The following is a 24,176-nucleotide window of genomic DNA, read 5'->3' on the forward strand; positions in this document are numbered from 1 at the left end:
AGTCCATTTATTTCAAGGAATGTTGGCATGTTATTTACTACTATAAAAGAAAACACACAACTTCTTAAAAGTCCACTATAACATAGTACCAGTATAAATAGACCTCAAAAGAATAACTACCAACAGTACCAATAATATTACCTTCAAGACAGTGGGGGGAGGGGAATGGGGAGGTGTGTTAAGAGGTGGGAGGTGAGATTAAGAAAGAAGCATTTGATCCAAACCTTTGATTTCACTGACACAGGGAACTCTTAATGAAAGAACTCTAACCACCAAGGTAGATAAGCCACCCCAGTGCAATTTAAGCTGCTTAGGTCACTAACCATTAGTACAATCATCCGTTTCCACATGGTGGGGAGTTAAGAGTGTAGCACCTCCTTGGTCCAGAAAATCCATCCCCCTCATCCCAGAGAACTCTGATTTTTTTTTCTTCTGTTTCTGGGTTGTTTACAGTATCTTACTGTAAAATTTGGGTTTAAGTATTTGGTCATAGGCTTTGTGTCATCTGTTGAACTTTGCATGTCATCTGTAGCTTCTGCAAAACTTCTCCAAAAATCCTATTTAATTTCTTTTGATGCAAAATATACTGAAACTGTGCTGGGGAAAGCTACAATGTGAAAGTGACAACTATTTTAAAAGTACCTACCATAATAGGTGCTGAGGAACACAAAGACTGAAAAAAATCCTTACTCTTACAATGCTTACTTCTATCAGGGAAAAAAATATGTAGATTTATCAAGAATATGAAGAAGAAATTAAGAGAGGTTAAATGACTTGCCCAGGGTTACAACAAGGTCAGTATGTGTCAGAGGCAGGACTTGAACCCAGGTCACCTCACCCCAAGACCCATTCACTGTCCATTATAATGGCTCTCTTCCATTTAAAGAAATGCACTCACATGTGCGTGTGCACGCGCACACACACACACACACACACACACACACACACAACCATTCTGCACCAGACATACAATGTTCTTTTTTTTAAAAATCAGTTTTCAATTTTTCTACTATATTTTTCACTTTCATCAACTTACCATATCCATCATGTCTAAAGGATGAAGGGTGCTCTCCCAAAATGGCTTGCCTCTGACGACCCTTTCCTCTATCTAACACAGAAGTAGAAAAGTGGTTTTAACAGTCTGGATCTGTAGCACTTGATATCGTTCTCATACCGGACACATAGTATTACAATTCAAAGAAAGAAGATTGATTCCTGTTTAACTTTTAAAAACCATTCATATCCAATTTAAACACAAATCATATCTGTTTAACACCAAAAGTTTAGATAGATAAATTTTTCTGTCTAACAAACTCCACTTAACTTGAAAATATCTTTTGGCCAATAGCAGATACAAACACTTTAGAATTTAATGGAAGACTGAGTAATTTTCAGAAAGTGCAAAGTACGCCATGCTAAAAGGTTAACATCATACAGGGTTTACCAATGTATGTCTTTAAAACAAGCTGTAAGTGCAGGACTTTTGAAAGACAGTACCTGAATCATACTATTAGCTTCAACAGCAACACATTTTCAAAGTGGGCTTCTTTCAAGAAGTTTCAGCATAAGCCAACAACAACCTGTATTACATGGTTTCACAATCAGTAAACAGAGAGTATTTTTATATGTACATATACATATTTACAAATACCTAATGATTTATGAGAATGCTGAAAATTGCACATTCCTAGCCCATATGGTACCATGGGTTAGGATTTCAACTATCAAGTCAGTTTCTATTGACTTTAACAATAAGCAATAACTTGAACAACCCCAGTTTAAAATACCAAGAGAAAGCTAACCAAGGGGTCAACATTATTGGATGAGAGCAATAAAAGACTCTCAAGGCATTTTTACTAAACTACAGATTAGCTATATCAGATTTCCCAAATTTAACTAGAGTCATTAAAGTAAAATCTGATTCTAAAAATTTCAGGAATTTTTTTTAGCTTTTTTTAACCTCATTTTACAGTTTTCTGAAGATTTGCTGACCAAATATAGTGATTGGTCTAATTCAACTTAAACATTTAAGTCTTTATTTATTATTATTATTATTTATTAAGACTTAAAAGACTTAGGGCTTTGCCAGTATTATGCTTTCTATATTTTGAGCAAATGAGTTCTGTGGAAGATGAGAAAAACTCGGTTTTTTTTTCAAGTTTGGAGAGATATCCCCTCCACTTTTGTCTACTGTAAAGTTTAACAGATTAGTGATTACTATTCTCTACAGAAATTATAACTAGAATTACAGCTAAATTCTAATGTCAAAAGTGGCAATGTGGAGAACTGGAGGTTAGTTAAACTGAATTACCTAGTCTTAGCACTAATCTGATGTGGAATCCATTATAACCACTGTATTCCTCTGTTACCGCATTTATAAAATGAGGAACTAGATTAGATGATTTCTATAGTTCCTTTTTATGATTCTCTGTACTTGAGATGTTATTTTTTATTTGTGGACTTCTTACATTAGGACCAGCAATTCCACAATATACTTAAATCAGGACAAAAAAATTCAGGGAAAACTTTTCTTAAAACTTAGTGAGGATCTAAAAGAACTTAAAAAAAAGAAAAAAGCCCAAGTGTCTTTTGCAGAGAAATTCAAATAAAGTTGTTGGGTTTTTTTTTTTTTTAAAGAGCAACAGCAAAGATAGTTCCAGTGCCTATCATACAATAATGAAGGAAAACAAATTACCAATTTTTCTTTACAATATTATGCTAATAAATCAAAAATAAAGAATTTCTCTTTCAAAGAATGACTTACAACTCTTTTTTCACACTTTTCTCAGATAAATTAGCAGATACTATTTAAAAATCTAACTTACTTGAATTGGAATAAACAAGCTTTCCTTAGAGACAGAGGCAAGTATTTAAAAATGCAAATGTATAAGTAATATTTTAATGTTTAATATTTAAATGGATCCCATGATCTCATTATGGGTAATTTAGGCCACTCCATATAAATAAAAGATCTAGTTAATAATAATGAAAAGTTGGGAATTCCATGTTATACACTCAATGTCTATACTCTTAAATGAGTAATAAAAATTAACAAACTCTGAAAACTTATATAAATAAGAGGTTTCTCATCAACCACTCATCCCATTATTTGCATTAATAAGAATTGTTCATTATTTTATTCACATATACCAATACTTATACTTAATAGGAAAATATGAGGTTTGGCCAAAGTTAAGTAACAAAAGAAAACTATCTATAACCCCATGAACATGCAAATTAAGATTCTAGATATTAAAGTTAAAGGCTGATTGTTACTCAAGGGACCAAAAAGGCAAGTAAGTGGATAATCAATTATCTAATCTTTTTTGCAAGATTATGCTATTTAGCTCCTATCATCCAACATAGGATATTATAATAGAATCTGCCTTTTTTTTTTTAACTCTGCAGATTTACTAAAAAACAATTTCAAAATCTCATTCAAATGCTGACATTCTAGATGAGAACTAGCCAATACTGTAGTCCCCTTGTTAGCCTTTTACAAGATACACATTTTAATTTGTATATTCCAGCATTACCACAGTTATTTTGACAATTTTATGAATCAAATCTGTATTGATGAAATCCAGCATTTCTATAAAATAGCTGAATATGCATCTCAGATGAATTAAAGATTTTGTTTTCATGTTTATCTATAGTTTAAATATATTCTACCTTAAATAGACACGTTGCTTTCAATCTCTCAAATTTCTAAAAATTACACAACTTATACATAAATAATGCCTAAGAATTGTTACAGAAAGTGACAACTTTTATGAACAGCCACTTTACAAAATGCAATCTACACAGCAAATTGTCTCTTTTTAAACAAATGATGCATATTTTTAATTACTGTGTGAGAATTAATCCCTGATGTAATGTCCACAGTTAAGATTATACCAGTAAAAGTAATGTAATTGCACCAAATGGACACCTTCCTATTCCTTTTACTTTTAATATACCTGTGTGGACTCATGAAATATTATCCACCCCTCTCCCAACCCAAGGCCTTTGGGTAAATTAATCCTGATCATTAACTATATAACAATTTTAATTTAAACTATAAAGAACTAGTTACAGTAATGTGCAAAATCATTTACAACATTGTAGATAAACTGCATTTTATAGACTTTCCTTTAATGAAATGTTAACTTCTACAACTACAACCTTAAGGGAGAGTAGATCAATATACATACAATTGAATAAATGGGCACAGTCTATCATGGTATTCATCCCATGCAAGTCTGAAGTACTGTTAAGTGTCCTCCTTTAAAAACTGGTGGTGGTGTTGCATGCAGTATGCAGTCAAGGTGAATTGCAAGTCTGAGTTTTTTCAGAGGGCTTTTTGCTGATGCCGATGTTGTGCATGATGAAGTGTAGAGTCAGCCTGCTGGAGTCCTCTATCCTTCTTAATGCCTTGTCCAGCTTGGGGGGAAAGTCCTTTCCATAGAGAAGCAGTGTGCAAGTTTGTAAGGAATATTCTGAATCAGTTTCCTCTCCTCCAAAGAGTGAGAGCTGCTTGGAGAAATGCAAGTCCTGGAACTGCGGGCGTGCCTGCATGTGGGGGCTCCTTGTTGAACTACATGATAGCTCAGTACACATCAGGAGGGGGCGCTAATGTTCAATGTTAATTTCTCCACGATTACATCATGGCCTTTTGAAACAATGCATTCACCAACAAGACCTCATATGAACTAATTAGTTCATTGCAAGAAAAAGAAAACTAACTGCATATAAAAATGCCAGCATACACATTTACATTTTATAATACACAAACACCTACCTCGCCTTCCCAAGTATGGTTTTGTGTAGTCCCAACTGTCATTGTCGTTCCTAATAACATTTAGGCGAGTTGGCTGTTGAGATTAAATGACAATAAGTCAAAAGCATGAGGCTAAAACATAAAAACTGCTTTGAAGAACACAGAACTAAAAAATACATACCCTCGCATATTCAATTTTTAGTGTACAACATCCAGCATATATATCTGCTCCATTTAGTGCTGCTTTAGCTTTCTGGGCACAAAGGACTGATTCAAACATAAGTTTTATTAAGGAAATTTGTTCAACATAGATTTATTTGTTTTCCTTTTCTGGAAAAAGAGAACAAAATCTGAAACTTTACATGTATGAGAAGTGTATAAGCAAAAGAGGCTATAAAAGATTTAAAGTGAAGTTTTTGTTGCTGATTTTAATGTATGAAGTCCCAAAATGCAAAGGAAACAACCTAATTTCCCAACTAGTTCTTCTAATTCTAACAAAAATCATCAACAAAAGCATCTATAGAATTGCATGGCCATAATAAATACTACACAGATAAAATCTGTAACTAATTGACAAGTTTCTAAAATCTTATTCAATACTTAAAGCATAGTTTCCAGAAGAAAATACTGAAGGAAAAACAACCAAAAGATTGTTTTTAAAAATGTATGAATTACAGGGGCAGTTAGATGGTGCAATGGATAAAGGACTAGCCTAGTCAGGAGGACCTGAGTTCAAATCTGGTCTCAAACACTTAAAGCTTCTTAGCTGTGTGACCCTGGGCAAGTCATTTAACCTCAACTGTCTCAGCAAAATATATAGGATTACAATATGCTTATATTTCTCATATTCCAAATGTATACTCCATCTACAGGATTAACAATCATTTATTAAAGTATCACGGCACTAAGGATAGAGAAACTACTTAATTTGAAGGAAAGGAAAGAAATTAAATTTATATTTGTCTTGAAAGGGAAGGATTTCAAATCTGAGGGGAAAAGAGGAAAAGATGAGGCCATTCTGGGCATAAGCGATACACCAATAGACACAGAACCAAATCAACTCAAACTGTGATAAGGAAATTAGAGCAGGATGACATCTAGAAATGGTGTTCTACCCCAAAGTATAAAGGGAAGTAATATGAGACAAGCATGTTAAAGCAGTTTGGGAACAAAACTGTGGTGTGCCTCAAGTTTTTAAGTCAAAAATCCACACTTTATTAGATAAACAATGGAAGCCACTGAGAACAGCAGTGTGACACAGACCTATACGTTAAGAATACCTTAGCAAATGGTGTGAAGGTTATAATGGAGAAAAAATGACTAAAGGCAGGGAGCTAGGTGGGAGACAATTGTAAAAGCCTAAGAGAATTAACAAAGACCTAAAAAAAAAACAAACAATAATTTACACTGATACAGAGCTTTAAGATTTGTGAAGTACTTGACACATTACTAAATTGTCACAATAATCCTGTGAGATGGTAAGAAACCCTTGCCACAAAACAGACTGCTCAATAATTTAATGCTGTATAACTTTTATTAGCAGGTTGTTTTCTATTCTTCCAAAGGCCTCCCAATCAAGTTTCTTAAAATTGTGACTTGAAATTAATTTATAGTGAACTTTAAGGGTATAGTATACACATTATCTAATAATTATAAAAAGAAATTCATCCTATTAGAACTCAAAAGAAGTAAAATCTTAAAATATAACAGGGCTTCATTATAAAGTGCTAAAGAAAGTAATACTATGATTTTACATTCATAATCCCAAATGAGTACAAATATGAAATAAAGGATATTCAACCATTGCTTGTATTCCATTTCTCTTAAATATGACAATCCGTTGCACTTTTCCAACAGGATTGCACACTGTATATAAAACATCCTAAGAAAGAAAAAAAGAAGCTTTTAGCAAATTATTCACATTGTAAAATTCAGTTAATTATTACATTAAAAGGAATTAGTATGCTCCCCTTAAAAATAATAAAACCAGTACTACTGACAATACCTGGAACACCAAATTTCTAAATTACAAAAGTATTTTAAATTTGTTACATGAATCTGATAAACAAAAATCTCCCTAAATACAAATATGACCATGTTTCTTATCATTCCAGATATTTTCAAAAGATAGTATATACATCTAAAAATACTGTTAGAAGAAAATAAAGTATAGGCAATAAGGACACATAACTAATAAGAACATGAGATCCAAATGGGTATTTCTCTCAAACAAAATTAAAGCAATAAATGTTGGACAGAAAAAAATGTCAAGTATGCTATGTGTTTGTCCACTTATGTCTTCTTCAAAATATCAACTCTGTGAAGATAAGGACTATAAATTTTTCAAACTGCTGTATTCATGGTACTTCCACCCTTAAGAATTCATCCCTGATTTGAGCTTCAGGTAGATAAATGGACTTAGTTTTATATCATGGCTACAGACTGACCTGATAATCCTGACCACATAGTCTGCAAACACATGGCCTTTGTTACAAGAGCTGAAGATAGACAGAATGCAAATCTACCATAACTGTTGGAAAAGTTTAAAAGCATGTTATAAATAGTATGTCAACAGGGTCACCATGTACAAAGGACAGGTAGTAAAATAATGTGTGTCCACTGACATGTTATTGAGAATTATAAGAATAAAGTATGATGATGTAGAATGATATTTTATCTTTGTTTAATTACTCAGGAAGATAAACTACCAATTGCTTACAGTGTCTACTAACTATACCCCAGACACAAAAAAGATAAGCAAAAGTTGTGGTATGTAAGAGATCATATCCCTTAAGATTGGATATGTAGCACCAAACTCATTATTACAACAGATTTGTAAACTTGGCAAACATAGTACCTACTTATTCTTCTCTTGGTCTCCTTTGTATGCCTGAGAACTGCTGAAGCTTTAATCATCACTGTGGGAGATGGTAGTTGGCAATCAAAATGATTTCTTTGATGATAATGAGGTATGACCTACCCCAACCCATTGTTCAACAAATCAACCAGTATTTATTAAGCACATATGTAATCAGCACTAGAGACACAAAGACAAACCCTAAGCAGTGCTTGCCTTTTAGAAGATCGTGTGTACATAGATTAACAGAGTGTCTGGAGGATGGGAATACTAAAAATTGGAGGAACTCTGGAAAGGTCTCTTTCTTCCACTGCTTAAAGGGAACCAGCGATTCCAAAAGTTGTAAGGAAGGAAAGAATTCTAGCCCTAGACCTAGGGATAGCCTGGGGTGTGTGTCGTGTGTGTGTGTGTGTGTGTGTGTGTGAGAGAGAGAGAGACAGAGAGAGAGAGAGAGAGAGAGAGAGAGAGACAGAGAGAGAGAGAGAGAGAGAGAGAGAGAGAGAGAGAGAGAGAGAGAGAGACAGAGAGAGAGAGACAGAGAGACAGAGACAGAGAGAGAGAGACAGAGAGAGAGAGAGAGAGAGAGAGAGAGAGAGAGAGAGAGAGAGAGGAGATGGTATGTCCTATACATGGGACAGCAGTGCCTAAAGTTACATAAAATCAAAGAATAACTACTGTAAAATATCCTTTCCTTTAATTCTGAAAGCAATTTTGCAAAGAACCTAATTTGAACTAATTCTCTGTTTTCCCATGTTTCACTTTACTTTCAGAAGGGAATCGTTACACAAGAATAGCAAATCCTTACACGAGACATACAGGATCCTAGTAGATTTCCATATCTGTGAAGAATGAATGTACAAAGTTAACCTTAAAATTACTTTAATATAAACTATTTAAGTCAAGCTCTTACATCACTATCCAGCAATCAGAATAGTTCTGAGAAATTTATTGAAGAAAAGAGCTGACAAAATGAGAGAGAGAGAGCTCATCCAGATGCTCCTGAACAACAGTGGTAACTCTGACATCAGGAAATATTAGTCAAATAAACCTAGGTAGAGGATTAAGGCTCAACAATCATTATTCCTGAGTGTGACAATTTTTCCTATGGCTAGCAACTATCCTCTACTCAGAATTCCTGGGATTTATCCAGTCTATCCTGCCTTCCATTGCTAGCACTACCTTACTCCAATGCCCTCCCAAGTTGTTCTATCTTTACTCTTTTCTTGTATTTTATAACAATCTCCTTCATATTAAACACTTTCCTCTCACGATCATTTTGGCTTATCATAATCACGGAAACCTGGCTCCATGTCTCTGATAAATCAGAAGCACCTTTTCTTCTCTCCCTTCTGCTTCCTCCCCTCTACCTCTAGTGCCTTCCCTCTGAGATTCCTTCCCATTTACACTGTCTCCATCTTATAATTCAGAGTTGCTGACACATTGTCTCTACCATTAGAATGTGAACTCCTTGACAGCAGTGACTCTTTTTTTGCCTTTCTTTAATCCTAGCACTTAGCACAATGCCTGTCCCACAGCAGACCCTGAATAAATGATCCCTGATGGTAACGATGATGAGAAAATGAAGGCCCATACCCAAGTAATGGAGGAGCCAAAGCAGAGATGGAGCTGTACATGAGAGATCATTGTGAGGGCAGAATCGACGGCCCTTGGAAAGAGGTGAGATATGAAGAGATGAGAGAAGCACTGAGTCCGGGGTGACACTGAGACTGTGATCTGGATGACTAGGAAAGACTGTGATGCTTTCACATCAATAAGGGAGTTAGAAAGAAGCAGAGATTTGGGATTGGGGGAGTGTAAAATGAGCACAATTTTAAACATATTGAATTTAAGAAGTCTATGGATATCTATTATGAGATATCAACAAGCAGTTAGAGATGAAAGACAAGATGTTAGAAGAGAGCCTGGGATTCATTTGTATAGAGAATAATTAAATCTATGATAATTCTTATTCAATATATGGTTTTATAATATAATGCACCAGTACATGTTTAAATTTTTCAAACATTCTTTATAATGTATTAACTTCACAAACATTTAAGTCAAGAAACAATTGTTTTACTAAAAAAAATGTGATTCTATGGTATTCTCAAGAAGCAAAGCCTAGAAATTACAAGCTGTCATACAGAAAATGACTAAGTTGGATCATAGTCATTCCTCCAACTACCACACAATGAAACTTATTCATTATCTAGTAGAAGAAAAGATCCTACTCAGGGAAAATAATGACCCTAAATGTAGTTACCTCAGCAGAGTCTAGTGCCAAATCAATAATTCTGTGATGTTTTGATTAAACTTGATTAAATACTGACATGAAGTGAATTACCATCAACTCCTGAGATTTAAGGAATAGAGCTGTATTAACTTTCACTTTCCTTTCTGTATATTAAACTACTCAAACTCATATTTCTTTCACTTGCTTGTTTTTAAACATTTTTTTTTTAAATTTAATGTACAAAAACCAGATGATACAGTGTACTATATCTGGAATAAGAATACTCAAAGTCAGACCTGATTTTAAACATTTATTAGCTATGTAAACCTGGCAAGTCACTTTTTAAGCTCTGATACCTCTGTTTTCTCACCTTGAAAATGGGTATAATCCATTATATATAATGGGTATATGTACCTATGTACCAGAAAGACTGAGAATAAAATGAAAGTGTATAAAGTTACATTAATGCTACCTGCTAGTATTATTTATAATATGAATGATTTACAACTAATACGTTAACAATATGAATACTGTCCTTATAAAAATTCTAATTTTATGAACACCGAAGAACAAAAAGCTTATTTCTTAGACTTCAATGAAAATTCAGGTGAATTAGAAGAAAACAAGAAAATAAAATTTTAAATTTTAAAATAAAATTTAAAATTTTTAATAAAATTAGTTTTTAAATGATTTTAACAAGATGTTTAAATCATCTTCAAATTTCAACATGGCAAAATGTGTGACTGTCCTGAGCAAATATTCTGCCTATTTCACTGTGAAATTCTTCCCTCATAAAGTCTGAGATAGACTTCAAAGTATTTTCTGCCTCACATTCCCTGACCTTCCTTATTCTCAGGAACAGAATTGAAAACAGTGATGATCAATAACATTTACATTTACATAACAATAATAATAAAACGAATTGTTTTATTTACCTAAGTTGTTCCTGCCTACTGAGTGCACATGCTTATAATTAGGATACATTTTTTTTTAATCTTACAATCATATAAACATCCTCACTTTACATCCTCACTTTAAAAAACAGCTTAAAAATCCAGAAGCATGTATCAGTAAGATTTGTGATGTTGAAAACATACAGACACATATACACATACATATGTACATACCACTGTGATTGGGTAGAGGGGGTTCTGAATAGATAAAAGAAGAACCTTGTTGCCCCCCGATGGATCATCAGTATTTCCTGGCCGAGTGATCCTTTTACTTGTGGAGTAGTTGAAAAAGGCTTGTTGGCCAGCTATATAAACTGGTTCATCAGCAGCAAAGGTAACACACTCTTTGGCACTATCTATGTTTTCAAATTCCACTAGAGCCTGGCGTTTAAATGGCATCATCATCACATAGCTAGTTTTAAAAAAAAAGAATAACATTAGTTCATATGTAGTGTCCAGCCTTTTTATAGTCAGAACAAGTATTAACAGTTTTTCTTCAGTAAAACATCAGATCAGCCTCGACCATTTTTATTCAATACTATCAGGTTATCAGAATATCCCGATATCACTCCAAGCAACCAAGGGACAAGGGCAAAAAGATTTTTTTAAATTTCCTTTATTATATTAACTGATGATTCCAATCAATACTTTAAGGGTCTCTGATTTCATTAGTGTGTGTATTCTTTCTACCAATATACCACAACACTTTTACAATTTAGGAAGTTGTCTTTCAGATTTGCTGTAGCTGAAATATTCATCACCCTGCAGCCAACCTGTGGTGATAATCTTTTCCAAGGTCAGATGTATCCTTGTACAATAAACATAAAATCCTTTACCAATCTCATACTCCAAAACTTTCTACATCAGCAGCACTTTCCAGTTTGTATTCTCTGCTAGTAAAGCTTTCAAGAACCCACAGTCCCCTACATATCTCTAGAAAAAAAGGCTTTCACAGAAGGACAGGTCTAGAAATGAAGCTAAAAAGTCAGTTCCATTTCTCTACAGACAGGGACTTGCCCAATATCACAAAGTTCCTGTCAGGGCATAATCTGAACTCAGTTATTCTGACTCCAGTGTCAATATCAACAATAATAATATTTATTAAGTGCTTACATGCCAAGAATGAAGTCCTAAACTTACTCTGGCCTCCCACTTAAAAAAAAAAACAACAAAAAATCACATCCACATAATGGAATTTGGAGAAAGTGAGGCAATACTAACTAAAAGTAACTAAACATAAAGGCAGAATACAAGGAAGAAACTAAAAGACTAATTTCTAGAAAGGTAGAGCCTTCAAAAAGGAAGAGTGTACAAGAATTTTATAAGAGTCAGAGCTCTGTCAAGAAAAAAAGAGAAACTAATCTCCTACTCCTACCTCTCTGGATTGATTTTATACCCTATAATATCCTGCCATAATGGTAATAAATACAAATAACATCCTTCGCTTCTCTGGACAATAAAAGGCTACAGGATGAATTCTATATAGGCCCTATTACAATTTGTTCTTGGTATTTCTATTACTCAGACTAGAAATAACCAAAATATAAGACACATAGATTTAAACTGACATAAACAACTGTAAAAAAAGTCTGCTTTTAAGTAGAAGAATGAATCTTCTTATTGTCAGAAATATAACAATTTAGAGTATGTTTTTTCGTATCATACAGTTTAGCTCTTTATTATGCTGGTTTATTCTATTTAATATGCGTCTTGTACCCAAGTGTACAACTATCTTAAGGGCAGAACTCTAAATTCTCTCAACAGATACTTCCTGACTGATGTTCAGATGGAAGAATTTGATATAATTAGTTATACACAAAACAGATGGATATTTCCCTCCAAATGGCTCTGCAATTACCTAGCATTGAACAACAATTGGTTCTGCTCTTCTAGCATCCTACATTTCATGGATGTTACAATCATTCTAATATCAAATTTGATTTGTTTTCAAAGTTTTCACATATAATTTTCCCAAGATCTCATTTTTGAACAACAATCCTAATATTTCTTAATTATAAAAAGATACAAAGAAAGGTTCAGATACTAAGGAGGAGAGAAATGTGTTTTACTTACTGAGAATGCACTATCAATATGTTGGCCAATTTATTCCCACACAATTCGACACCAACAAAATGTTTCAACTCAAAAAAGAACTTATTAATGCCAGAATATCAGTACAATGTAAGTCCTGATGAAAAGAAAACTCATCCTTGCCTTCTAGGAAGGATGTTTCCATTCTACTTATATTCAAGTCTACTATCTGCAATGACCACAAATCTGCTTTCATCTAGAGTCTTCTCAGAACAGCCTCAAGTAGCTATTTCAACTACGGAACAATTCTACCTCTCTAAGAAAATACTCTATCTGAATTCCAAAAGGTCTAACTAACACAAACCTCCTGGCACCTATTTCAATATATCAAACATGAGAAAATTGCCCTTGGCTTTCTTTGGTTTCAATATGAACCAACAGTACAGAGACAGAACTATAATAGTTTTGCAGTAGAGGTAGAGAAGGGAATAACATTTTCTCAGGTATTCAACTTCCATAAGGTTGTACAATAAAAGGCTTAACCTAATTCTATTTTGCCACTTCCTTCAGAGGCACCTTTTATTGCTAGATACCTTCTGAGCACTCATTAGCTGTGAACCTAGGCAAGTCCCTTACCTTCTTTGAGCTACTATCTCCTCAATTGTAAAAAGGGATAAAAATAGCATCTATATCTCAGGGTTTTCAAATGATAATGTACATAAAGTGTTCTGTGAATTACAATAGGCTATTATAATATCAAATACTGTTTACAGCTTGGTTTAGATCCCCAGTGTCTACAAACTAGGAAATAATGGTTTTGTCAAAAAAAAAAAAAAAAAAAAAAAACACCACACAAATTTAATCAACTTGAATTTCAATTGACTACATTAAGAATAGTGACACATAGGTATTAAAAATAATTTATTATGCAGTTTGGAATAGAGTTTGGAACAGTATATAGAGAAACATAGATATATAGATTAAAAGATAAATTTAAAAGTAAGGGGACCCTAGAAGAAATATAATTCAATCTTCTTATTTTACAGATGAAGAAACTGAGGTCCAGAAAGTGAATCTTTTGACAAAAACCCACTGTTCTAATGCACTTTATCATTCACAGAACACTTTCCTCAAAACAGTTGCGTGAAATTTAAAAGTATTATTGCTCCTATTCTAAAAAGAAGGAAAATAAGGGTCATTTAGGTTAAATGTTTTGCCCAGAGTTATGTACCTATTAAGTTACAAAACCAGGACCAGAAAATAGTTCCCAAGAGCCTTCTGGTTCTATCTAAACTATACTACAATAGGAGAGAGAGCCAGGGACTGAAGATTGAAAAATGGTTATATATAATCTACACCAAAATGAATGATGACTCATCAAGGAGATGGCTGCTACAGTTGAGAAGATTATGTGGTCAGAGAACCTGGGTTGAAATCTAGTCTGTGACTGAGCAAGTCATTTAACTTCTCTGGGCCTCAGTTTATTCATCTGCAGAATGAGAGGGACAGACAAGATGGCCTCTAAGTTATCTTCTAGCTTTTCACAGTTCACTAACTCCTCAACTCTCATGATGTGCAACTCTAGTACTCTGCCTTGAACACATAAATATTTTCACATCTTTGAAATCACCATCATAGGATTTAAAATTCTACAAACCTAATGCTTGATACCTTCCTAAGCAAATAATCCTTACATGCCAGGGTTTTTTTTTAAATCTATGCCAATTTATAATATACATAAAAATATACATAAATTAGTAATGAGCTCTGCAACTTATTATGTGACTTTAAACAAGTCATGTGACATCTTTGGAGCTCAGATTGCTAATCTATAAAATGAGAAGACTGGCTGGATGATTTTTCCAAATTCCTGGTCTAAATGAACTAAAATCTAATATACGGAAAAAATTGACAAATGTGATTATCAAGGCATTGTCAGAGATATTTGAAAAGCTGTGCAGGACTAGAAAGATATATAGTGGGAATAGAAGAGAAAAAAAATCCCAATTCTCTAAAATTGGGATGGGAGGAGTGTATAAACTATAATCTAGTAAATTTTACTCTTGGAATACCTAGAAAAATTCTGAAACATTAAGCTGATACTTAGTGAACATTTAGAAAATGAAATAGTGATCTAGAGAGCCACCATATATCTTCAAGAAGAGGCTATGCTAGACAGATCTCATGTTCGTTATTTGATAACATAAGCAAATTCAAAAGACAGGTGTAGAAAAAGTTTAGATTTTAACCAATAATTCAATAAATTTTTTTGTGATATTCTTGTGGAAAGGTGAAGATATGATCAAGATGATAGTATAATTAAATGGATTCAGAACTGTTTCAATGGAAAGACTCAAAGCATAATCATCAACAAACTGATGTCAGCTTAGAAGATCATCTCCAATGGAATGACCTAGGAATACATGCTTGGCTCTATGTTGTTTTATTTTTCTATCAGTTAATTTGAATAAAGGCATAAATGAAATGCTTATAATGTTAGCAGATGATAAAAAGCTGGCAAAGATAATTGAAATAAATCAGAATTCCAAAAAATCTTGACAAGCTAGAATACCGAGCCTAATCTATTATGAAATTTAATAGAAATAGATGTAAAAAATTACAAATGTTGGGGTGACTGCAAGAAAGCAAAGCACATCAATACACTGCTAGTGAAGCTCTAGACTGGGTACAATCATTCTGGAAAGCCATTTAGAACTATCACCCAAAAGTTACTAATTTGTGCTTATCCTCTGATCTAGAGGTCAAAAGTCTATACCCCCAAAAGACATGAAAGAGAGATGAACCCATACATATAAATATTTGTAACAGCTTTTTTTGTGGTAATGAAGAATTAGAAACCAAATGTTTGGTTTCTACCAAGTGGGGAATGACTAAACAAATTCTAGTCTATAAATATAATAGAACAAATACTATATGTCATAAAAAATTATAAAAGGGCTAGTTTCATAGAAATTGAAAAATGTATAAACTATATGACTGGAGATCAATTTATAAAGCATTACAAAGAAATAATTTTTAAAGACGTAAGAGTGCTAATCAATATCATGAATAATTACAGTTCCAAAATACTGAAGAATGGTACCCACCTCCTGACAGAGATGATGAACTCAAATTACAGAATGAGACAATATGCTTGTATATAGCCAACATGGGACTTTGCTTGACCATGCTTGATCATATCTATTTGTTACAAGGATTTGTTTTCCTTTTTTTTCCCATTAAGAAAGAAGAGGTAAGAAAGAACATACTTAATTTTTTAATGATCTATGTATAAAAAGAAGAAAAAAGGCTGAGGAACTAAAATATACTAAAGTAAAAACAGCACTAGAAACTAACTTGAGTATCAGTTTTTAATGGATTTTTAAAAATACAAACATCTTTTCCTAACCAAATTCATTTTTCAGTGATGGGGGAAAGATTATAAAAGCCTTAAGCAAAGTTTCACATTTGAAAAAAATAAATACTATTTTTCCATTCTTTTTTAAAAGTCCTATGGAAGATTAAGAATTTCCTATAAGTTAATTTACCAAAATTGATTTTTTATAGCCCATGCCCATCAGGGTAGATAATCAATTGGAGTTCAGTTTTTCTTTCATTTATAATGGTTTTTCCCCCCTAGGGATTAAAGATAACACCTAATTATTATGTAACTTCCAACCCCCCAAAAGTCCTATAGTTAGCTCCAAAAAAGTCAACTTCACAAGTACAAAAGGAGGAAGGCACAGTTATATATAAATTTATTTTAAAAGACAGAGAAGTTTTCATGGACTGCAAACTTAGCACAAGTCAACCAGATGGTGTGGTGACCAAGAAATATAATGTAATCTGAGAATGTATTAAAAGATGTGCAATGTCTAAGATGAGGGTAAATAAAGTATTTCTGTATTCTGTTTTGATCAGATGAAAAATAGGAACATTTTAGAAAGGACACTGTTAACTTAGAATGTATCCAAAGGAACTCAGGTAAGGAAAAAGGCAAATTCAAGTGATATGAGGATTAATTGAAGGAACTAAGGAAAATTATTCTAGAAAACTTAGGTGGAACATGATAGCTGTCTTCAAGTTTTGAAAAGTCCTGCAGTGGAAAGAGGGCTAAACTTGTTCTTCTTCCCAAAACTAGGAACTAAGAACAACAAGTGGAAATTGCAAAGAGGCAAATTTAATCTTCATTTAAGAAAAAGCTTCCTAAAAATTAAAGCTTCTGAAGAGTGGAATGGGCTGCCCCAGTCTGATTCTTTTCCTACCAGTAGCGTCCATTGAAGGTCTTCAAGCAAAGGCTGGATTGGATGACTACTTACAAGATAGATTGGATGACTACTTACAAGATATTCTATAAAAGGGACTCTTGCTCAGTTAAAGTAAGGCTACTTGGCCTCTGCAGTCCCTTTCAACTTTAAGGTATTTTAAGTCTTGGTCCTTCATATCCTTTCCAGCTCTAAATCTATGCTCCCCACATGAAATATGCCTACTTTCAGAGGGAAAGCAAAGTATACTAAAACCCCACAAATACTAATTTAAAGGATTTGAAAATTAAGTCACATTCAAGCTTATCTATTATATTAAGGCACTACATACCTCTCCCAATAATTCAACTTATTTGAAGTTATTGTCAATTGTACATACCATATTGTTCCAAATTTTTCAAGAGCCTCCACAAGGTCTGCTTCCACCACTGATTCACACAGCCCTCGAACATGAACAACAGGAGAAACAGAAACTTTATGATGACTTCCACCTGCCTCCTAGCAAAGGAAAAATAAATTTCTCATTATATCTTTTAAAATCTAATTACCATACTTTTATAAATTAAATTTTGTTTTTAAAAACTTAAATCATACTCCCAATTGAAGAATTAATAAGATTACTTAAGAGAAAATTATTCAATCAAACATTAGGTTTTTTAAAGTTCTCAATAACATTATCTCAACTTAAAAGCAAAACAAAATTACTTTAGAATTCAACTCTGCTTTCAGAGAATCACAGGTACTATATTTCAAATAGATATTTTGATATTAGGACATTATCTCTAGAGATTACATCTCACTATTTTACCTTCATCCTGTTTCCCCTCAAAATTCTAATTCTAAATAGCCTTTAGTACCAAAAATTCCATTTTTGTCCCAGATAGCATTAATTAAGCAATAACATACCACTCAAGATGATGACATACTTTCAGTTGTTTTTCTCCTATGATAGTAATGGATTTCTCATTATCATTAATCAATTAACTAGGGATTAATCTGCTTCCATTACAATATGGGAATAGTTCACGTAGGGACCAATTTGCAGGACAATTTATAATTCATGTTTCTGTCTTTCCTGATGAGTATTAAAAACTCAAACTTATGAGTCAATGGAAAGTCTTTGAGCTAGAAACCTTAAAAAAAAGATTATCTAGTTTAAACTTCTCATTTTATATAGAAGGAAACTTAGATTTAGAGGGGAAAGAAGGAAATGGAAAGATATGAAGCATTTATAGGATAAATGATTTGCCCACAGCTACACAAATTAGCAATCTAGGTCTAGGTTCTTATTCTCAATTCAATGCTCTTTATACCACAGCACACAACCTCTAATTCTTCTGGTTGATTCCTCTAGAAAATAATATCCTTCCCTTAAATGGGATATTATGGATCTTTGAACATAAACTACTTAAATATAAATACGGAATGCTGAATGTAAACTAAATTATACGAACTAGAACTGGAAAGGACCCTAATAGCAAAATTACTCCAGCTGGTCATTCTACAGGTTGAGAAATTAGAACTTTGGGAGTTTAAAAAAAAAAAAAAAAAAAAAAAAACCTGATCAACAATACATAGTTGAAACCAGATCTGTGAAAAAAAAAAAATGCTTTAAAAACAGATGGTTCTAATGAAACTATGAGGGAGATTATAAGAAAGTATGATAATACCCAGGAAATAAACACTATCAAATCTGCCTACTGTATCTCAAATTATTCCATTACATGAACCTTCCTCCTGTTCTAATCAACTGCACATTCACATCTGCTTTCTCTTACTCACACACCTTTCCCCTTAGCTGGGACACCAATCTCTCTCCTTTCTGCTTAATAATAATAAATGTTTAATAAATTCTAGTCTCTTTTTTATGGTTCCACCTCATTTTCTAGATGATACCTATTGCTGATCACTGCAATGATCTTCCTTTGCACTGATGTATTGTCCGTTAAAAAAAATATTTGGAACTACAAAATCTCAATTATATAAATCAGTAGTCATAAAACAACATGGTACTGGTTTAAAAATAGCAAAGTAAGCCTGTGAAATTGTGTAGAAAAGAACCAGAAGCAAAAGTAATAGCACACTGATTATGTGCCAGGCATTATAGACACAAAGAAAAAAAATCCCTTCAGGAAACTTAAATTCTATCAGGGGGAACGTGCATAAATAAAAACAAAACAAAAATTACAAAGTATTTTCTGTATAGGTACTAGCAGATGGAGAGAAGAGCATCAGAAAAGACTTCAAGTAAAACATTTCATTTAAGTTGAAATATGAAGGGAGCTAGGATTCTAAGAGAATAGGACATTCCAGGAATGAAGACAACCTGTGAAAGGCAAGGAGAATGGGAAATATAATGTTGTATAGAAGAAACATGACAGAGATCAGCCTTGCTGGATTAGACTATGTGCAAAATAATGAGTAATATGACTAAAAATGTAGGCCAACAGCACACTGTGAAAGAGTCTAAATGCCAAACAGAGTATCTTATCATAGAGGCAATAGACTGTTAGTAAATCTCCAAACTCTAGCAAGAAAATGACATATTCAGACATAGGCTTTAGGAACACCAATTACTTGAGCAGGTATATGGAGAATGTACTAAGAATGGAGAAAATAAAAGGGAAGTCAATTCACAAGTTATTACAATAGTCCAGGAAATTGTTAATAAAAGCCTGAATTAAGTTGGTACAGGTGGAAAATGTGGGAGCAGAATTAATATTTGGTCTCACTTTTCATTACTGATAAAAGTCTGATAATATATAATATCATATCATTTACATAAATAATATGGAACTGACACAAATATAAGATCAACAACTCTTTCCCCTATGGATAAATAGTAATAGGATAGTTTAAAAATTGCTAAATATCAATGACCATATTAAAAATGCTATAAATCACTAATAAAAATGCAAAGTAAAACAACTCTGAGATATCAGTTCATACCCATCAAATTGGCAAAGATGATTAAAGATAAATAATCAGTGTAGGAAAGGTTATAGAAGATATATAATATTTACAGAAAAGAAAAGAATACTAATATACTGTTGGTAAAATTGTGAACTGGTTCGACTGTTTTGGAAAACAATTAGGAATTATAAGTGACTAAAAAGGGGACAGCTAGATGGTGCCTTAAGTCCAGAAGACCTGCGTTTAAATCCAACCTCAGACACTTAACACTTCTTAGCAGTGTGACTCTGGGAAAGTCACTTAATACCAATTGCCTCAGGGGGAAAAAAAAGTCCTTTAACCTTTGGGCATATTCTTCAAGATCAAAAACAGGAAAGTCCAAAACATTTATTTAATCATACTATAGGTATCTTACTATTTGTTCTTCCATTGTTTCCTACTCCTCACTTAGAACATCATGACCCACCTACCCTGAGAGAGTGAATCCACTCAACTGAGTTTAGTGGTTAGAATTAGTAGAATGAAATTTACCTGTCTGAAGTAGACCATGAAGTGTACCATATGCCATGTAGCCATGTACCCTGAGCATCTTGCCATTTGCCCTGCTGTAAGATACACCCCCCTCTCCAAACCAGATGACTGATTGCATCAATAAATCAACAAATAATTATTTAATAAATATTATGAACTGTAGGGGAGAGGGAGAGTATTTGGAATTGACTTTTTTTAAAAAGACATGGTCATGCTTTCAAAAAATTTATCATCTAGTTAGGAAAATGAGATAAACAATCCATTAATTGACTACTATATGTTGTTCTATGAGAGAAACATACAAATTTAAGTACATGTCAATAAACATTTATTATGTACTTATTATGTGTCGAGGACTGTTGCTAAGTATATACAAAGTAATACAAGATAATTGAGGAAGAGGGAAAGGGCAAAGAGGATCCATTAGCAGATATAATTTTAAAAGTATCTTTTAGAAGGTAGCATAAGCTAGATTTTATAAGATAATACATCAGAAAACTAAGTGGTATTTAATAAAGTTTTATGATAGCAAAAAAAAAAAAAGAAAAAGTCAACTGAAGAATGATTATATTATGATAAAGGAATGTCAAAGTATTATTGTTCCATAAAAATATAAGAAATTCAGAAAAACACTAGAAGATTTGTATTAACTATTGCAAAGAGAAATAAAACAAAAATATTTATGTATATGTGTATATATATATATATATATATATATATATATATATATATATATACACATAAAAATGAAAACACTAAAAGTTAACCAAAGCAATTAATTGCAATTATTAAACTGGTTCCAGAGAAGAGATAATGAGGCTCATTTTCTCCTCTCAGGAGAGGAAACAGCATTTAGGTAAAGAATATTATAAACACTAAGTAACAGAGTAGGTAGATGGGTTATTTTGTATAAAACCACTGTAGAAAAAAAATTAAGGAATCAATTAACAAAAATTTATTAAGCATCTTCTTTGTGCCAGGCACTGTGCTAAGTGCTGAGAATACAAAAAGAGGCAAAAGACAGTCTCTGCCCTCACAGTCTAAAATAGGAGATAACATGTAAAGAAGCACATACAATGCAAGCTTTAGACAGGATAAATGAACAAAAGGAAGACACTGGAATTAAGAAAGGTTGGAGAAGGCATCCTGTTAGGACTTAAAGGAAGCAAATAGTTGGAATCAAGGACAGAGAGCATTTCAGGCATAGGGGACAGTCAGAAAAAAAAGTCCAGAACTAAGGGAAGTTGTCTTGTTTATGTAACAGCCAGAGGGCCAGTATTACTAGATCCAAGTGTAAAGGGGAAGGAGTATTAATAACTGGAAAGATAGGAAATGGCTAACAAGATCTTGATGCCAAAGAAAGCATTTGGTATTTGCTCCTGAAGGTTAATAGGAAGCCAATGGAAGAGTTGACTTGATCCAAATGACCTTTTAGGAAAATCATTTGATAGCTGAATTTAGGATGGGGAGACAGAGGAAAAACCTGAGGCAGACAGACCTACCAGCAAGCTATTGCAATAATCCAGGGATGAGGTAATGAGGACTTGTACTAGTGTATTAACAGTCAGAAGAGAAAAGAGAGCTTAATTGAAAAATTTTGCAAAAGTGAAAATAAGAGCTCTGGGCAATAGTTTAGATCTGGGGAGTGAGAAATAGCCATAAGTCCAAAATGATTCCAAGAATGTGAGCCTAACGTACTGGAAGGGCCATCTTGCCCTCTACAGTGATGGGGGAGGGGAGGAGTTTGTTAAGAAGAAAGGAATTATTTTGAAAATGTTGAATTTAAGATGTCTACTGAACAGAGTAGCACAAAAGGCAGGTTTGAAAATCAGCAGCATAAAGATGGTAATTATATCCACAGGAACTTATAAAATCACCAAGTGAAATAGAAGAGTAGATGCCAGGAGGACGGCCCAAGACAGAACCCTAAAGGGCACTTGTAATTAGAAGGCACAGATGGAGAAAGATCCTGCAAAAGGGACAGAGAAGAATAGTCAGAGGAGAACCAGGAGAGTGTGATGTCCCAAAAACCTTGGAGAGAAAAAGAGTATCAAGGAAAGAGTGATCAACAATGCTAAAGGTTGCTGAAAGGTCAAGGAAAATGGGTAAGAGGTCGCCTGATATGACAACTAAAAGATCATTAGGAATTCTAGAGAGTGTAGTTTTGGTGAAATAGGGTAGGAAGCCAGATTTTAAGGAGTAAGAAGAGACTAAAAAGAAAAAAAAGTGGATGCACCCATTATAAACAATCTCTTTTTCAAGAGTTTAATTATAAAGGGTTGGTTGATAATGGAGATGGGAAGATGAAATGAGTTTTTTTCAGAATGGGAGATACATGGGCATATTTGTAAACAGCAGGAAAAAAAACAGTAGAAAGAGATTGAAAATGAGTGAAAGAGTAAGGATGATGGAAGGTGCAGTATGTTGGAAAAGATGAGATGGAAAACCATCCCTTGAACAAGTAGGAGTCAGCCTTGGTAAGGAGTGAGGAGTAAGAAAGAACAACAGATCAAATGGTGACAATAAAGCCCAGATAATTACAAGGAGACTGCCACAATCTTTGGGTACAGAAAGGTATGCAGCCCAGAAGATCAATACAGAAGGTTCACAGGCCAGGTACAAGGCAGAGGGAACAAGCATTGGCCAGCACTTGAAAGCTGCTGTGTTACCCTGACATTGAAGTCACTAAGGGGAGCCTGCTTATCTATGTAATGATTCTGGAGTCTAGTGCTCTGTAACAAGGAAGAGAGTCTAGAACTGGAAAGATGTTGCAGTTAAATACTGAGGCCAAGACATGAATCAGAGATAGGGCTAAAGTTGGGTCACTAGTCTCTCTCAGCACACTGACAGCAGTTCTCTACTAGAACTCAGATCAGGAGAAAGCCTGCAGCTGTGTTGCCCAGATTCAAAACTGGAAACAAAAGCCTATATGTAAAATTCAGACCAAGAGGGCATCTCTAATTCAGACATTCAGTGCAACACCAATTAGAAAGCAAGACTAGACAAAATCATATCAAAATTAAACCAAAGGAACAAAAAGTTAAGGACTTCAAGTAAAATAATTTTTAAAAGTAAGAATAAAGGAGTCTGATACTACCATAGTACAAAGTATATCATAAAACAATAACCATCAACATTTTTAGTACCAGTTAAAATTGAAAATTTGATCAATGGAAGAATTTGGATAACAAAATCCAAAGAATATTGCTTAGAGTCTGATAAACCCACATAGGCCAACAACTATGATAAAGACTTCTTATTTCAAAAGAATTGATGAGAAAAAAGGTAAAAAAATAGCTAGCATCTTGCGGCATATATCAAATGGATTTATGACCTAATTTAAAAGGTCATTTATTTTTTAAAAATTAGTACTGATCAACACTAGAAAGATAGGAATGGAAAGAGGTGTTTTCCATAACTATGGTAAGGAAAGAATTCTTAACAAAACAAAGAATAGGGGCAATCAATAAAACAGGCAATTCTAATTCCATAAAATTAAAAGGATTTTGCATAAACAAAATCAGTAGAACAAGAATCAACTACTTGAGAAAAAATTCCCACAGTAGATATCTCTGATGATAAAAGTCTATTTGTGAAGATCCATAGGAAATTCACAGAAAGATTTAAGAACAAG

General features: G+C 33.4%; 1 protein-coding gene across 2 annotated transcripts in view; it reads right to left on the bottom strand.

The window, feature by feature from the left end:
* The window catches only part of HNRNPLL (heterogeneous nuclear ribonucleoprotein L like), a 50,950-nt gene that overhangs the window by 13,985 nt on the left and 12,789 nt on the right, over positions 1–24,176 (bottom strand). Inside the window, exons 2-7 of one of the 2 annotated variants that reach the window (XM_074286621.1) lie at positions 17,478–17,596; positions 10,977–11,214; positions 6,556–6,641; positions 4,941–5,037; positions 4,781–4,853; positions 1,037–1,108 (exon numbers count right to left, since the gene is read on the bottom strand). In XM_074286621.1, the coding sequence (XP_074142722.1) occupies positions 1,037–1,108; positions 4,781–4,853; positions 4,941–5,037; positions 6,556–6,641; positions 10,977–11,214; positions 17,478–17,596 (685 nt within the window). Of the gene's footprint in view, positions 1–1,036; positions 1,109–4,780; positions 4,854–4,940; positions 5,038–6,535; positions 6,642–10,976; positions 11,215–17,477; positions 17,597–24,176 lie in introns of both variants that reach the window. The other variant, XM_074286620.1, reaches the window with a different exon arrangement.

Source organism: Sminthopsis crassicaudata, chromosome 2 (assembly GCF_048593235.1).
Source record: "Sminthopsis crassicaudata isolate SCR6 chromosome 2, ASM4859323v1, whole genome shotgun sequence".
In the NCBI taxonomy this organism is placed as follows: Eukaryota; Metazoa; Chordata; class Mammalia; order Dasyuromorphia; family Dasyuridae; genus Sminthopsis; species Sminthopsis crassicaudata.